This window comes from Carcharodon carcharias, chromosome 10, assembly GCF_017639515.1.
Source record: "Carcharodon carcharias isolate sCarCar2 chromosome 10, sCarCar2.pri, whole genome shotgun sequence".
Lineage (NCBI taxonomy): Eukaryota > Metazoa > Chordata > Chondrichthyes > Lamniformes > Lamnidae > Carcharodon > Carcharodon carcharias.
Window position 1 is genome coordinate 37,901,559 of NC_054476.1, and position 16,952 is coordinate 37,918,510.

Consider the following 16,952-nt stretch of genomic DNA (forward strand, 5'->3'; position numbering starts at 1 on the left):
GAGAAAATACTAACTTCATCATTCACCATGTGGAATGCAGGTGGGGCTCAATCTCAGTTTGGATTTTGTGAGGAAAAAGCAGCTGGAAGATTTGCCTACAGCTAGTGGAAGAAACTTATGGTGTTCCTCACAGAACCTTGTCGCAGACAAGAGTCAGCAGAATTAGCTTGGAAAGCTGTGGGAAAGCAGTTGGCTATCTGCTTTCTCACAGTCGTGAAAAGATCTGTAAAGGTGAAGGATCATTGAGCCAAAAGCTAATGGAAGGACCCCTATAGAATCTTATCTTGGAGGATAGCTGGACTACTGGGAAGAACTAAAGTGAATTCCGGGGGCTGGGGCATACCTTTGGGTTGGTCCCAGGAAAAGTGCATAAACCATCAAGATTTTGTAAGATAAGGAAACTCTTATGGGAAGTAAAAAGTAGAACTGAGTTCACAGCATAAGCCTTTATAAGCTATAGTGTTAAGTTAATGGTTCTTGCTTTGTTTAATTTCTCTTTATATATAATAAAGTTTGTTTTTGTTTAAAATCGTAAAATCTTGAGGCATAGTTCTTTCGGGTAATTGCTGGGTGTTCGGATTTCTTTTTTAAACCTTAACGGTCCCTAACAGGATTGTAACAAATAGCTGTGGGAGCATCCTGCACCAAAATGGAACTAGTTGCTATTCCTTCAGGTTCATTCAGGGACTAATCTGAAAGATGGCTTTGCAACATGAGGGAACTTCCTTTGCTAGAAAAGTTAATTTGAAATTTGCAAAAGAAAGGTTAGAGGTTTACAGTACATTTGGGAATCAACTATATGTTAAATATGTAATGAGCATAATTCAATTCAGGTACTGCAATAACTTCAGACATTGCCCAGCCTATTGCATTAGATTGTGTTTGCATGTGTGTGTCTGTGACTGTGTGTCCTCTGTTCCCTAACCACCGATGCCATCCCTTTCCTTGACAACTATCTGAGGCTTAACCAGACTGTTTGCATCTTGGTGTTGTATCTGGCCCCAAGATGAGCTTCAAATCACATATCCACACTATCGCTAAGACCATAACACATAGGAGCAGAAATTAAGCCATTCGGCCCATCGAGTCTGCTCCACCATTCAATCGTGGTTGATAAGTTTCTCAACCCCAGTCTCCTGCCTTCTCCCCGTAACCTTTTTTCCCCTTACCAATCAAGAACCTATCTATCTCGGTCTTAAATACACTCAATGACCTGGCCTCCACAGCCTTCTGTGGCAATGAATTCTATAGATTCACCACTCTCTGGCTAAATAAGTTTCTCCTCATCTCTGTTCTAAAAGGTCTTCCCTTTACTCTGAGGCTGTGCCCTCGGGTCCTAGTCTCTCCAACTAATGGAAACATCTTCCCCACGTCCACTCTGTCCAGGCCTTTCAGTATTCTGTAAGTTTCAATCAGATCCCCTCTCATCCTTCTAAACTCCATCGAGTATAGACCCAGAGTCCTCAAATGTTCCTCATATGTTAAGCCTTTCATTCCTGGGATCGTTCTCGTGAACCTCCTCTGGACCCTCTCCAGGGCCAGAAAATCCTTCCTGAGATACGGGGCCCAAAATTGCTCACAATATTCTAAATGTGGTCTGACCAGAGCCTTATAAAGCATCAGCAGCACATCCCTGCTTTTATATTCTAGTCCTCTCGAAATAAATGCCAACATTGCATTTGCCTTCCTAACTACTGACTCAACCTTAAGAGAATCCTGGACTAAGACTCCCAAGTCCCTTTGCACTCCAGATTTCTGAATTCTCTCCCCGTTTAGAAAATAATCTATGCCTCTATTCTTCCTACCAAAGTGCATGACCTCACACTTCCCCATGTTGTATTCCATCTGCCACTTTTTGCCCATTCTCCTAACCTGTCCAAATCCTTCTGCAGCCTCCCCGCCTCCTCAATACTACCTGTCCCTCCACCTATCTTTGTATCATCTGCAAACTTAGCCAGGATGCCCTCAGTTCCTCCATCTAGATCATTAATGTATAAAGTGAAAAGTTGTGTCCCAACACTGACCCCTGCGGAACTCCACTAGTCACCGGCCGCCATCCCGAGAAGGACCCCCTTATCCCCACTCTCTGCCTCCTCCCAGACAGCCAATCTTCTATCCATGCTAGTACCTTGCCTCTAACACCATGGGCTCTTATCTTACTGAGCAGCCTCCTGTACTGCACCTTGTCAAAGGCCTTCTGGAAGTCCAAGCAGATAACATCCATTGGCTCTCCTTTGTCTAACCTACTCATTACCTCCTCAAAGAATTCTAACAGATTTGTCAGACATGACCTCCCCTTGATGAAACCATGCTGACTTTGCCCTATTTTACCATGCACTTCCAAGTATTCTGAAATCTCATCCTTAATAATGGACTCTAAAATCTTACCAACGACCAAGGTCAGGCTAATCGGCCTGTAATTTCCCGTCTTTTGCCTCACTCCCTTCTTAAACAGGGGGGTTACATTAGCGATTTTCCAGTCCTCTGGAACCCTCCCTGACTCGAGTGATTCCTGAAAAATCACCACTAACACCTCCACTATCTCATCAGCTATCTCCTTCAGAACTCTGGGGTGTATTCCATTTGGTCCAGGTGATTTATCCACCTTCAGACCTTTCAGTTTTCCTAGCACCTTCTCCTTGGTAATGGCCACCATACTCACCTCTGCCCCCCGACTCTCTTGAACTTTGGGGATGTTACTCGTGTCTTCCACTGTGAAGACTGATGCAAAGTACCTATTCAATTCCTCCGCCATTTCTTTGTTCCCCACTACTACTTCTCCAGCGTCATTTTCCAGTGGCCCAATGTCCACTTTTGCCTCTCTCTCTTACCCTTTATATATCTAAAAAAACTCTTGCAATCTTTTATATTACTGGCTAGTTTACCCTCATATTTAATCTTCTCCCTCCTTATTTCTTTTTTAGTTGTCCTCTGTTGGTCTTTGTTGGCTTCTCAATCCCCTGGTTTCTCACTGCTCTTCGCCGCATTGTATGCTTTCTCTTTAGTTTTTATGTTGTCCCTGACTTCCCTTGTCAGCCATGGTTGCCTCGTCCTCCCTTTAGTATGCTTCTTCTTCCTAGGGATGAATTTTTGCTGTGTCTCCCAAATTACTCCCAGAAACTCCTGCCATTGCTGTTCCACTGTCTTTCCTGCTAGGTACATCTCCCAGTCAATTCTGGCCAGCTCCTCCCTCTTGCCTCTGTAGTTGCCTTTATTCAACTGTAATACCGCTACATCTGATTCCAGCTTTTTCCTCTCAAATTTCAGGGCAAATTCTATCATATTATGGTCACTTCCTCCTAAGGGCTCCTTCACCTTAAGCTCCCTTATCAAATCTGCCTCAGTACACATCACTAAATGTAGAATTGCCTGCTCCCTAGTGGGCTCCACCACAAGCTTCTCCAAAAAGCCATCTCGTGGACATTCCACAAATTCCTTTTCTTGGGATCCACTACTAACCTGATTTTCCCAGTCTACCTGCATATTGAAATCCCCCATGATCACTGTAACCTTGCCTTTCTTACATGCCTTTTCTATCTCCTGGTGTATCTTGTGCCCCACATCCTGACTACTGTTCGGAGGCCTGTACATAACTCCCATTATGGTTTTTTTTACCTTTGCAGTTCCTCAACTCCACCCACACAGATTCTACATCATCTGACCCTACGTCGTTTCTTGCTATCGATTTAATTTCATTTCTTACTAACAAAGCAACCCCACCCCCTCCGCCAACCTGCCTATCTTTTCAATAGGATGTATATCCTTGGATATTTAGCTCCCAGTCCTGATCCCCTTACAGCCATGTCTCTGTGTTGCCCACCACATCATACCTGCCAATTTCAATCTGCACCACAAGCTCATTTACCTTATTTCGTATACTGCATGCATTCAGATACAACACCTTCAGACCGCCTGTTTGCACGCCCGTATCATCACCCGACTCAGCCCGTCCCTCTGCTGATCTACTGCTAAAACGCTCACCTCTATCGTTCTTACCTCTAAACTTCACTATCCCAACACACACCAAGCCAACCTCTCATCTTCCACCCTCCATATATTTGAGGTCATCCAAAACTATTTTGTGCCATATCCCAACTTGCACCAAATCCCATTCACCCATCACCCCTGTGCTCGCTGAACTATAATGGCTTTCAGTTAATTTTAATCTTGATTTTAAATTTTCATTCCTGTTTTGAAATCACTCCATTGTGCCCCGCAACCCTCCAAAATCCCTCCAATTCTGGCCTCATACGCATCCCTATCTTAATTGCTGCACCATTGGCGGCAGTGCCTTCAGCTACCTGGGTCCTAAGCTCTGGAATTCCCTCCCTAAACCTCTCCGCCTCTCTCTGCTCTAAAATACTCCTTTAAATCTATCCCTTGAGCGTGTCTGTCCTAATATTTCCTGATGTCACTCGGGGTCAAATTTTGTTTGATAACACTCCGTGAGGTGCTTTGGGATGTTTTACTTCATTAAAGGTGCTATATAAATGTTTTTTGTTGTATGTGCATATTTGTGTTTGTGTGTTTATGTGCATGTATGTGTGCACACACATTGGATGAGAATAGGATCAGACTGGGTAGTAATGCTTGCTATGGTTGAATAGTCCACAGCCACTCACTAAGGTCACAAGAGTAGGCACTTATGCAAGTTAGCAGATGGCTGTTGTGTCCATGAGTGTGCCTTTAGGAAAATACAGAGACCAGGGAAAATAAAAGAATCTCTTGCGCATACCCACATCTGCAGGAACTATCTGAAATAATAGATCCCAAACAATTTTATGTCTCCAGCCTTAGTAAAAATAAATCAATACTGAAGGGATGAGCAATGACTCTTACATAACTTCTTCTCAAGGCGCCTCAAAGCTATTCTGAAGGAACAAGACACACAAGTGTTGAAGATTGATCACAATGATAATGGTGTACTGAGTAACAGTTCTAGTGATGAGGAGAAGGAGGACAACTGCTCCGATGAATGGAATGGCCCTGTTTCACCAGAATCAGTCCCTTCATCCCCATGTAAGTTAGATCATTTGATTTAAAAATGCAATTCAGTTTCTGGCTTGTTCAGGTATGAACGTTGTTTGGAAACTACTCCACATTTTGACTTGCTGCCTAAGGTCTTAAACTTTACGTGTGATTTCAGTTGGCTGTTTATATTATCACAACAAAACCTAGCCGTAGAATCATTGATTCACAAAGCACAAAAGAAGGTCCTTCTTCCTTTCTGCCTGTGCCAGCTCTTTGAAAAAGCTATCAAATTAGTCCCACTCTCCTGCTCTTTCCCCAAAGTCCTGTAATTGTTTCCCATTCAAGTATTTATCCAGTTCTTTTTTTGAAAGTTTCTATTGAGCCTGTTTCCAGCACCCCTTCAGACAGCAGATTCCAGACCATCATAAATTGCTGCATAAACATTATTTCCTCATGTTGCCTCAGGTTCTTGAGCCAGCCACCTTAAATCTGTACCCTCTTGACGCTGTCTGTTCTGCCACTGGAAACAGTTTCTCCTTATTACTTCATTGAAACCCATCAGGATTTTGAACACCTGTATCAAATCTTTTCTATTCTTCTCCACTCTTAGGAGAATAAACCCAGTTTCTCTAATATTTCCTTTTAACTGATCTACCATTCCTGTGCTATTCTAGTAAATCTTCCCAGCATCCTCTACAAGACATTGATATCCTCCGCTAAAGTGAGGTGCCCAGAATTGAATTCAGTACTCCAGCTGAGGCTTAACTAGTGTATTATAAAGATTTATTAAAACTTTCATGTTTTTGTACTCAGTTTATAACATCAAGAATTCCATATGCTTTTTAAACAGGCTTCTTAACTTGTCTTGCACCTTCAAAGATTTATGTACATACTGGCGCCTGTGTTCCTGCACCCCCTTTAAATTTGTACCATTTAATTTATTTTGTTGCTCCTCATTTTGCTGACCAAAATGAATCATTTCACAATTCTTGCATTAAATTGTATCTGCCATGTGTCTGCCCATTTTACCAGTCTGTCTATGACTTCCTGCAGTCTGTTGCTCTCCTCCTCTGTTTACTACATTTTCAAGTTTCATGTGTAGAGCCAGAGCTCAGACATCCATTACTCTCTTGAAACAGCAATGCCCTGAGGAAGATATTGCTTGCTGCTGCTGTAAACAGAGGAGGAGAGCAACAGACTGCAGGAAGTCATAGACAGACTGGTAAAATGGGCAGACACATGGCAGATACAATTTAATGTAAGAATTATGAAGTGATCAATCAGATTACCCCTTAATCTTCTAAAAGGAATACAAGCCTAGTATAAGCAGCCTGTACTCATACTGTCAACTGTCTAAGACCCAATATTATTCTGGTGACGGCGCTGCAAGTCCAAGGCCAATATACCCTTCAGGAGGTGCAGTGTCCAGCACTGAATGCAGTACTTCAAGACTAGAGCTCTAGAGCTGGCTAAAGTTGTGTTTCCCTACTCAGTAAATGTATTTCTTTCAGATTTCCCTTCCAATGCAGAAAGCTTGCTGGTTGCGGACTTTAATCGAACGTTGTCTCCTGTTCCTCCATCACGTCAAGAAGCACCCACAAAGTCTCACAAAGTACTTGACTTTAGGGTTAGATGCTTAAGAAGGTCTGTCCAGATGGAAAGCAAACTGTTGCAAAGAGGTGATGAGAACTATGCTGTACTTGATGAAAACAGAGAAGCTGCATTTTCACACGGAGTTCAACCAAGAAATAGGCTTGAGGACAGGCTGACAGTGTACTCTGCTGTCGAGAGCTTAAGACCAGTTTCTGGACCAGCCACAGTTGGATTAAGAAGTGTAAAGTATGAATCCTCACACAATACTGTGCCTTCTATCTATATTATTAATAATATCTAGCTAAATCACAATACCATTGAGTATTATTTGCAAGGTTGACACAAGTTTAGAATAACTTGTTTTGTTTACAGCAAGGCAACTTTGATTTTTAAAAAATTCTTTTCATGGGATCTGAGCATCGCTGACAAGGCCATCATTTTGTTGCTCATCCCTAATTGCCCTTGAGAAGGTGGTTTTGAGGCGCCTTCTTGAATCGCTGATACCAAAAACCATAGGGCGGAATTTTCTGTCCCCGTTGGCGTCGGGCATCATGGCAGGCATGAGCGGCCAACATGACAGGAAGGCCAAGCATCAGTCTCACAATGTTGTGAAACCAGTTTGCGATTGTCTGCTCCACCCGTCAATAGCAGGCTGTGTTTCCCTCTGCCACACATCGAGAATGTCATTTTAATACAACTGCATATTATTATAAGCCCTGCTCAACGGAATCATCCCCCCATGCTGGATCATCCAGGCACCACACTGATGTGTTTCACAACTGTACATAAGCCACATGCATCTGGCGAGCTGCACTTTGCTTGGGACTTGGAGGTTTGTTTGCCTAGCTGGCTTCGGGCAGCACTCGTGGTCATCAGCACCAAGCTTCACAGGTAACATCACATCACATTAGGGGGATCACGGGCAGGTCTCTACCTACCAGACCAGCTGTAAGGCGGGGTGGCTTTGAAACAGCTGCAGGGGTTGGGCTTGCTTGGGAAAGGGGAAGAAGTAGCCTCAGGCAAGGGAAGAGGCTACAGGGTGAGGGTTGTACTGGGGAAGGGGTGTATCCCAGGATTTGTGTGGGGGCACATGTTGATCTGTGCAAGTGGCCTCAAGATGATGAGGATTGAGGAGGCAGTCTCCAGAGGTGTTGAGGCCAGATGAAGATGTGAGGGTGTGTGAGAGAGAGTGAGTGGTGATGTCCCTTGAGCTTGCAGTGAGTGAGGTGCTACAGTTACTGGATTATCAATCTAGTAACAGAACCACTGATTACTGTTACCTGACAATATAATTGTGTATGTGTGAGGAGTAGGTGATAAGATGATTAGGTCATGGTCTGCTGTTTTTGTTGTCACAGTTGTTTTGTCTCCCCCATGTATGGTTGGTCCACTTCACCCTACACCTATAAACAGTAGGCATTATTTGAGTGCCAGAGGAAATTTGGACAAATTCAGTACATGTTTGCTACACGCACTGTTTTTGTGCTGTTTCCTCCTCCTTTCTCTCTTACACCTCATCCCCTAAGTTACATTAATGAGCCAGTTGGGTTTCTTTGACAATCCGATAGTTTCATGGTCCCTTTTACTGAAGCTAGCTTTTTATTTCCAGATTTTTTTTTTAAAACAGTATTCAAATTCAAACGAGCAGGGACATGTGACTGACTGTATTGCTCTGCAGGGAACCAGTTTGGACTCACTGGGCTGAATATCCTCCTTTTGTGCCATTAATTACTCTATGATTCTATGTTTTCTGGATTGCTAGTTCAACAACAGAACCCGCTACAGTTTTGTATCTCTATATTTAGGCACATGTAATAGTTATCCACCAATTTCAAGTTGAAATTGCTGGTTGTCACGATAGCAAGATTGATATAATGGAGAATGAATGCAAGTGCAATTACAAACTGCAGCTTGAGGCACAGTCTAACCATGCAAACTTTGTAAGTGAAAGATGAAGTGATCATTTAGACCGTGAAATCATGATCACTGTGTTGTCTCCTTTGTACAGTTAGGGATTGACCTTCACCACATGCCCAGGGTTGCCCAGTAAAATGGGCATTTAGAATTTAAATATTATTCACGCCACAAGCAGAGTAACAAACTTTGCATTTGTAAAATTTAATGGGCTAATTTCTTGTTAGAGAAGAGTTAAAGAATCACTGTGATATGATATGTGCACTGTGATTGTCTTCTTCCATCCCCTTTGACAAAATCAGGTCACCAGCAATCATGTGTTTTCATTGTTTGCAGGCTAAAAATTTTGATTAAAACAAGCATTTTGACGTTGTTCATCTAAGAAGAAAATATAGCACCAGATTTTTCAGTCGCTCAGATTGGGTATTGGATTTATAACTTTAAAAAGAATAATTTACAGGGCTGTGGAGAAAGAGCAGAGGAGTTGGATTAATTGGGTAACCCTTTCAGAAAGTCAACAGAGGTTCAAGGGGCCAAATAATCTCCTTCTGTGCCATAAGATTCAGTGGGCGGGATTGTCCCAGAATAACACTAAGTGCGGTAGAAGGCGTGAAAAATGGCGTTTTACCTGCCGGCTGCAATGGTGTATTTTCACACTGTATCATCCACTTCCTGCCTCATTAATTATGCAACCGCAGGAAACATGCCATTTCACTGGTTACCTCACCATTTGCTCACTTTGGGTTCCATATCTAAACCGCAGCCGCAGTTCTCGATACTTGCAGCACAGGACTGTTCCAGTGAAGACATGACCCTGACAGCCAAGAAAAGTTTAATGACCCATCACTGAAATGCTTTTTGGAGGCCCACCATGATGGCCCCCACCCTTGCTCTGGCCGCAGGATGTTCAGCAATCTCACCACTCCGACTTGGGAGGCGGTGGCAGTGATAGTCAGTGCCAATGCTGCACAGAAGGGGTTGGCCATCCAGTGCAGAAAAAGGATGAATGTTCTCATCAGTACCGTGATGAACCAATGTATCAGATTCCCCTGCTTCTCTCAGATGAACAACATATAATGAATATTATTTTATTGACAGGTCAAAGGTTGACAGGAAACCTCAAAAAGTTATTGACAGTCATCAGCCAATAATCCGTTCATCCACAAAAACACCTGAGAGACCACGCTCCCTGAACCCTGTACGACCCCTAACTGCTAAGGCTGCGCTACAGCGATTGCCAAACAGACCATTGCTCCTGCCCAGCAGAGGAAACAAGACAACAAGCTGATGTCTATAGGTATAAATACAGACTGTTCTATGCACTTTATGGACCACTAGAATGCTTAGGAGATTTTTAATGGTACACATCAATCTCTTGCATTGTATGCACAATGCAAAATGTTGTACCCTTGAATATTTGTTGCTCTGAGATAAAAATTGAAATCCTTGCTAATTTCATGAGACTCACCTCTTATTTCCTTAACTCTATTTCCACTAAATTTCTGACTGCCCAATCTCTCCTCCTGGTCCCCCTGCCCCCTGCTACCTGCCTTCGTAAATAGTTTCATCTCCTCAGGCACTATCTTTCTGCCCTTCAAAACCAACATTATTCTCCCACCTTAAAATACTTAACCTATATTCCCAAGGTCCAGGAATGAAAGGCTTAACATATGAGGAACGTTTGAGGACTCTGGGTCTATACCCGATGGAGTTTAGAAGGATGAGAGGGGATCTGATTGAAACTTAAAGAGTACTGAAAGACCTGGATAGAGTGGACGTGGGGAAGATGTTTCCTTTAGTAGGAGAGACTAGGACCCGAGGGCACAGCCTCTGAGTAAAGGGAAGAGCTTTTAGAATAGAGATGAGGAGAAACTTCTTTAGCCAGAGAGTGGTGAATCTATGGAATTCATTGCCACAGAAGGCTGTGGAGGCCAGGTCATTGAGTGTAGTTAAGACCGAGATAGATAGATTCTTGATTGGTAAGGGAATCATAGGTTACGGGGAGAAGGCGGGAGAATGGGGTTGAGAAACTTATCAGCCATGATTGAATGACAGAGCAGACTCGATGGGCCGAATGGCCTAATTTCTGCTCCTATGTCTTATGGTCCTACTCCTGTTCTTGAACTTCATGCTGTCCTGTGGTCACACAGTTCTACCTCTCCATCATCTCTCTTCCCCCATCATGTGCCTCAGTGCTGTCTTATTGCTTGTCCAACTACCAGTTTTGGATGACATGCAATTTTTCTAACCAAAAATTGGTATGATGAAAGCACTCATCTTCAGACCCTGGCACAAGCTCTGTACTCTCACCATCTGCCTCCCTGCCACTGTCTTAGGCTGAATCAGATTATTTGCAACCTCGGCATCCTGCTCAACCCTGAGCTCAAATTCCAAGCCTATGTCCTCACCATCAAAGCAACCACCTATTTCCACCACTGTGACAATGTCTGCTTCAATCCGTGCCTTGGACAATCTGCTGCTGAACCCTCGTCCATGTCAACCCCAGACTCAACTATTTCACTGCTGTCCTGGTCGAACCTCCCATTCTCCACCCTACTTGAGTTCATCCAAAAATCCCACTCATCCATCATGCAGCACCTCTTTCCTTGCTGATTTAATTAATTTAAAATTCTCATGTTTATGTTTAAACCCTTCATGGCCCCAGCCCCTCCCTATATCTGTTCATTTTTTCAGCCCTATAATGCCCTCCACAATTTCCTGCTTCTCTCTTGGGGCAGAGATGGTAGTGTGCACATCATTGCAATGATGCCTTCAGCTAACTTGCCCCCATACTCTGGAATTTCCTTTCTCACCTCTCCTTTCTCCTGCTTTAAAAGACATTCATTAAACTCCAATTCTTTGATCAAACTTCAAGTCAACTCCAATATCTCTTTCCTAGGCTCAGTGTCCATTTTTATGCTGCTTTCACCACTGAATTCCCTAGGGATAGTTATCTACAATAAAGATGCTATATAGATGTATATTTCTGATATTATGGTGCATTTGGCAACAAGTAAGTTGTATCTTAAATTGTAAAAGACATCCGACAAAGGTTCCTAAAGAATCATGTCTTGTACCATTCTGTGATGATTACAAAGTAAACTACTTTAATCTGTTTATATTGTACAAAACTAAAAACGCTGATATCCCTACAAAATCTAAACGTGCGTAGAAAGATGTCTGTAATCGATTGAAACCCTTTCTGAAATGTCCTGAGTTAAATGTTGATTCGCTTATTTGACACACAAGTATTTTGTTCCAAATGCAGGACCACAGTTAAGAATGGTTAATTGCAGAATACAGTGTACCTGGAAATCTGAAAAATTATAGAAATTGAAGGAACAAGACACCAAGGTCTACATAGGGAATGAATGGTCTTCAGTTTCAAGTGCTGAGCCTCTTGTCATACTCTCCCTTCATTTTCTTCCAAAGAAACATACAAGTCCAAACAGTAGACTGCCTACCCGTTCTGCAGATGTTGATTGAGCTGATGTACCTTTCCTGTTGATGAAAATAATGGAATAGGAGTGCAGAAAAATGTGGGACCTGAGGAGATTCTGCAGATAATCTGTCTGGCTCACCCCTTAGTTATCTATCCACGAATTCCTTAAATTTCCCCACCCTATCTACAACCCCCTGTAACCTATTCTGCATGTTCACCCCCCCTGCCCTTTAATGTGAAAATAATTCGAGAAATCAGGAAGGCTTAACATCGCTGTGTCACAAACAGAATTGTTTTCAGATGTTCCACTGTTTCAGAGCTATATCACATTTATCTATATTTCAGACTAATTCACAGACATTAGCAATTGAGAAAATGTACCTATTCTATCAGTGCTTGTGGGGTTAAATGCTGTCATCATACTTCCAGGAAATCAAATGTCTCACCCCATCATTTGGGAAATTATGTGCTCTATAATCATATGTGGATCCATGATTGAATTATTTGTTCCAGTTTTCCATTCTGCTCAGCTAAAAATTATTACAAAAAATATTTTTGAATCATTTGTGATCAAGATAAGAGCATACAACCATATTGTACAGTAATTGGATCTGCAGCGAACTTAATTCATCAGAGTTTAAAATGATTTGCAGCTGTCCCTCCACCCATCACCCCTGTGCTTCCTGACCTATAACGGCTCCCAGTCCCCAGATGCCTTGATTTTAAATTCTTATCCTCATTTTCAAATTCCCCCATGACCTCACTCCTCCCTACCTACACTCATGCAATTCTGGCCTCTTGTGCATCCCTGATTTCCATCATCTCATCAGCTATGCCATCAGCTGCCTAAGCCCCAAGCTCTGGAATTCCCTCTCTAAACTGATCTGTATCTCTGCTTCTCTCAACTTCTCTTTTAAGATGCTCCTTAAAACCTACCTCTTTGGCCAAGTTTTTGGGCATCTAATATCTCTTATGTGGCTCAGTGTCAATTTTTGTCATGTTAAGCATCTTGGGACAGTTTACTTTGTTAAAGATGCTATCTAAATGCAACTTGTTTTCATGTTTCTTTGTCACATTGTTAAAGCACCTGTTTCACATGTTAAAAGATGGAGGGCTCTATTATAGAACTTACTATAACCTCTATTGATTTTGATCCAAAGTGATGTTGCCTTTGTTTATTTTGTAGCAGTTCTGGATAATGAGGCCCATTTTGTGCTCCGTTGTAACTGTCTGAAAACCTTTCAATTATGACTCTCGAGCATGGGAAAGTGAGAAAACACTTACTATACCTGTCTTCAACCCTGGTCCTGGAGTTGAAAAGGATGGATAAGCCAATCACACAAATGCATGTTTGTTGTACACCCACACAGAGTTAATATAAATTACTGCTTAAATGATTAGAAGTTGCAGTATGTTGTTTACAGGCCTTTAAAAACCAACAAATGTACAGTCATATTACCAGACTTGCTGTGTAACCTTACTGTATTTCCTAGGAAGATTTGATGGCAAACAACATTTTGAAATGCTGCAATTGTAGGTGTTACTTAGTTATGGCAAAAATCAGACTGTGAAATAACTAGAGTGGAGTGACTTGAAAGCTGACAGTAACACAAATGATTGACATTTTCTATGGAAGATTTGTGTGGTTTTCTTAAGGAATTGCATCAGAATAGTATAAGTTAAATTAACTTATTGTATTCCCATCCCAAGAAACATACTGTAAATGTGCTTACACACATTGCATCAGAATAGTATAAGTTAAATTAACTTATTGTATTCCCATCCCAAGAAACATACTGTAAATGTGCTTACACACATATACACTTACACAATTTGCACACACATACAAACATTAAACATGTACACAGATTTTCCTATCGTGTGCCTCCAACCAAGAAATGTTTGGTTAAATACACACACAAATATTCACAGTCACACATGTATGAAAATATATTGACACAAATATAAAAATATACATACATACATAGACATATGTGCACTCAATAATTTGCTTTTATTTCACTAAATGATGGGCATATGAAGTGCCCACAGAATCAGAGTGTGGGTGGATGCATACTGCAGCCTCTATTAAGGTTGTGCTCTACTTTGTAGTGTAAATTATGTTAATTTCTGATGCCCAGAAAGAGCTGTAATATTGTTAATGTGGATTAATAAGCAGCCTATGACATTCAAGTATAAAGTGGGCTTCTCTATAGTGTACTTCTGATCAATGGGGGTTCATCCAAATGGGAAACAATGGCGAAAACAAAAATAAAATAATTGTCCTTTGAAGACAGTGTTAATATTTATCACAAACATCTTTAGCTGTCTATACATTATGACTTTAGCAATACAGGATCTGCTAACAGCTAATGATTTCGTCTGGAATTTTATAAGAGATATTAACATTCATCCCTCCAGTTATTCACAAGTTAATTTTGTAATAGATTACCGTAATTTTAAAACAAGTAATTCATGGTTTTCTCTACAAAGTGTTCAATGGGTTGAAGTGAACTTCCCTCACACAAGCAGCAAGAAAGCTACACAAAATCAAACAAGTATCAATGGTTTCCCCTCACTATATTTCCTTCAGAGGATGACATGGTCATGTTTTCCCCATGTTTGGATTAAATCATTTCTCCGTTTTTTAAAAAATTGATTTAACTCCTTTCTAATGAGAAAAGGACTGCATATTGTACTGCACTGTACAGTAATATAATTTTCTCGCACACTGAATCATCTCATCTGCTTGTCCATGCATGTACTAATTACTTAGAACAGCCAGCTTCCCCTGCTCCCCAGAATACAGAAGTAATGCTTTACCCTGCTGCCCTTGCGCCCTGTCTGGTTCACTCCAGTGCTTCTGATAAGGTCAACAGTTTCAACAAGGAGTCCCAGCAAGTTAAGCACAGCTAACTGTACTCACATGAGCAGCAGGTACCAGCTGTTGAGGAGAGGTTGGCATTGGAGCTGAGTGCCTTTTGTATTTAGCCCTCACAATGTCCTCAGAAGTCTGTGCTGAGGGATATGAAGCTGTGTGGTGAGTGCTTTGTGACCAGTTTGTAAAAGGTGCCGGGCCCGAGATATTTTCAGGGACAATATCAAGCAAAATATGGACATAAGTTTGGGAATATTGATATGTCAAAGACATTTGGTTAAGCACCCACTTCACAAGTGTTCAAATGGGCTCATCCTTTCACCATCTGAATCATCAAAGTATCTGAAACAATGTGTTGTGTTATTTCTGTGAATAACTAGACATACATACTGATTACCACTGCGTATATAATGTAATTTGTGCCTGGTTCTCCGGTACATCAAGTCACAAAAGGTGAAAGGGAACTTGATGTAGAATTGTATAGTAGCACAGTATTTATTTTTTACTGTAAATGGTTGGATTGTCGGTGACTAAAAATTATTGTTTTCATCACATTTAAATTAAAAATATGAAATATTCCACTTTGCCTGGCAGTGCATTTAAATGTTTTGTGTTTTGTTATAGAGTGAGATACTATTTATCTGATTGTTTTCTCTTTTCCCACCACCCACCTCCACTGCCCTAACCACCCATATTTTTCTCCTATTCCATTCTTAAAGGCGTTGAGGTCCAGTTCCACCAGTGCCAACCACCATCTAGTACTTTGCCCAGGTGGCCAACCACCCCCTTTCTGTTTCCCCCTTCCCTTTTTTTTCCAATAAATTATAAAGATTTTCCTTTTCCCACCTATTTCCATTATATAAAAAAAACCCCCCAACTAGAGCTATACCTTGAGTGCCCTACCATCCATTCTTAATTAGCACATTCGTTTAGATAATATCACCAACTTTAATTTTAACACCTATGTGTTCTATTGTACTATTGTCGTTGACATCTTTTGATGATCTGCTTCTATCACTGCTTGTTTGTCCCTACAACCACACCACCCCCCCCTCCACCTCTTTGTCTCTCTATCTCTCCGCCCCCCACACACACACCTTAAACCAGCTTATATTTCAACTCTTTCTTGGACTCGAACGCAAGTTCTGTCGAAGGGTCATGAGGACTCGAAACGTCAACTCTTTTCTTCTCCACCGATGCTGCCAGACCTGCTGAGTTTTTCCAGGTAATTCTGTTTTTGTTTTGGATTTCCAGCATCCGCAGTTTTTTTGTTTTTGTTTTTATCTTGGGCTGAGCCAGCTGTAGTTCAGTGGGTAGCGCTCTTGCCTCTGAGTCAAAAGATTTTAGCTCAAGTCCCTTTCCAATAGCCTGAGCACAGAAATCCAGGCTGCCTCAGTGCTGTACTGAGGGAATGCTGCACTGTCGAGTTGCAGTCTTTCAGATGAGATATTAAACTCAGTCTACCTGCTCAAGTAACTTGGCACTATTTGAAGAAGAATGGGGGAGTTCTCCCTGTGTTCTGGCCAATATTTATCCCTCAACAACATTACTGAAATAGACTATCTGGTCATTATCTCATTGCTGTTTGTAGAAGCTCGCTGTGCATAAATTGGCTGCTGTATTTTCTACATTCCAACACTGCCTACAGTTCAAAAAGCACTTGGCTGGCTGGATAGGTCATAAAAGATGCTTTATAATTGCAAGATGTTTTTTTTTTTGTAAATGTGACTCCTGTCTTTGAGTTTTAGACTGTTTGGCTGTGAAAGGCATCACTCAGTATGCACTTTTGTACTTCCCTGAATGGGGAAGTTGATGATGATCATGGGAGGGAACCCTGGCTGATTGCATATTGTACTGTCCTGTTCCATTATCCCCACATCCCAGCAACTAAGCACTGTCAAATCAACATGGCCCTGGAGATATACCCTGGGATCCAGCTGTGGCTTGGGAGAGCAAACAGTCCCTTTTCAATGCTTCATAATAGTGCAAGATCTTGGGTGCTGTGAGTTTCACATAGAATTCCAGTCTTTACTGACCTGGCGGAGAGTGAGGAAATGGTCACATATACTCGTGACTGTTCTAGGTTAATGTGATAGGAGCCACCCAACACATTGTTTCAAAGAGGAGCGGCTGATTACGTGACCCTGAAGATGT

At 41.7% G+C, this 16,952-nt stretch overlaps 1 protein-coding gene across 7 annotated transcripts in view; it reads left to right on the forward strand.

Moving 5' to 3' along the window:
• Positions 1–15,334, forward strand: part of lrrc56 (leucine rich repeat containing 56) — a 165,955-nt gene extending 150,621 nt beyond the window's left edge. For 6 of the 7 annotated variants that reach the window (XM_041198380.1, XM_041198386.1, XM_041198382.1 and 3 more), the window contains 4 exons: positions 4,856–5,019; positions 6,483–6,810; positions 9,577–9,775; positions 11,747–15,334. In XM_041198380.1, the coding sequence (XP_041054314.1) occupies positions 4,856–5,019; positions 6,483–6,810; positions 9,577–9,766 (682 nt within the window). In that variant the 3' untranslated portion in view covers positions 9,767–9,775; positions 11,747–15,334. The remainder of the gene's footprint in view (positions 1–4,855; positions 5,020–6,482; positions 6,811–9,576; positions 9,776–11,746) is intronic. The other variant, XM_041198381.1, reaches the window with a different exon arrangement.
• The last annotated feature ends 1,618 nt before the right edge of the window (positions 15,335–16,952 follow it).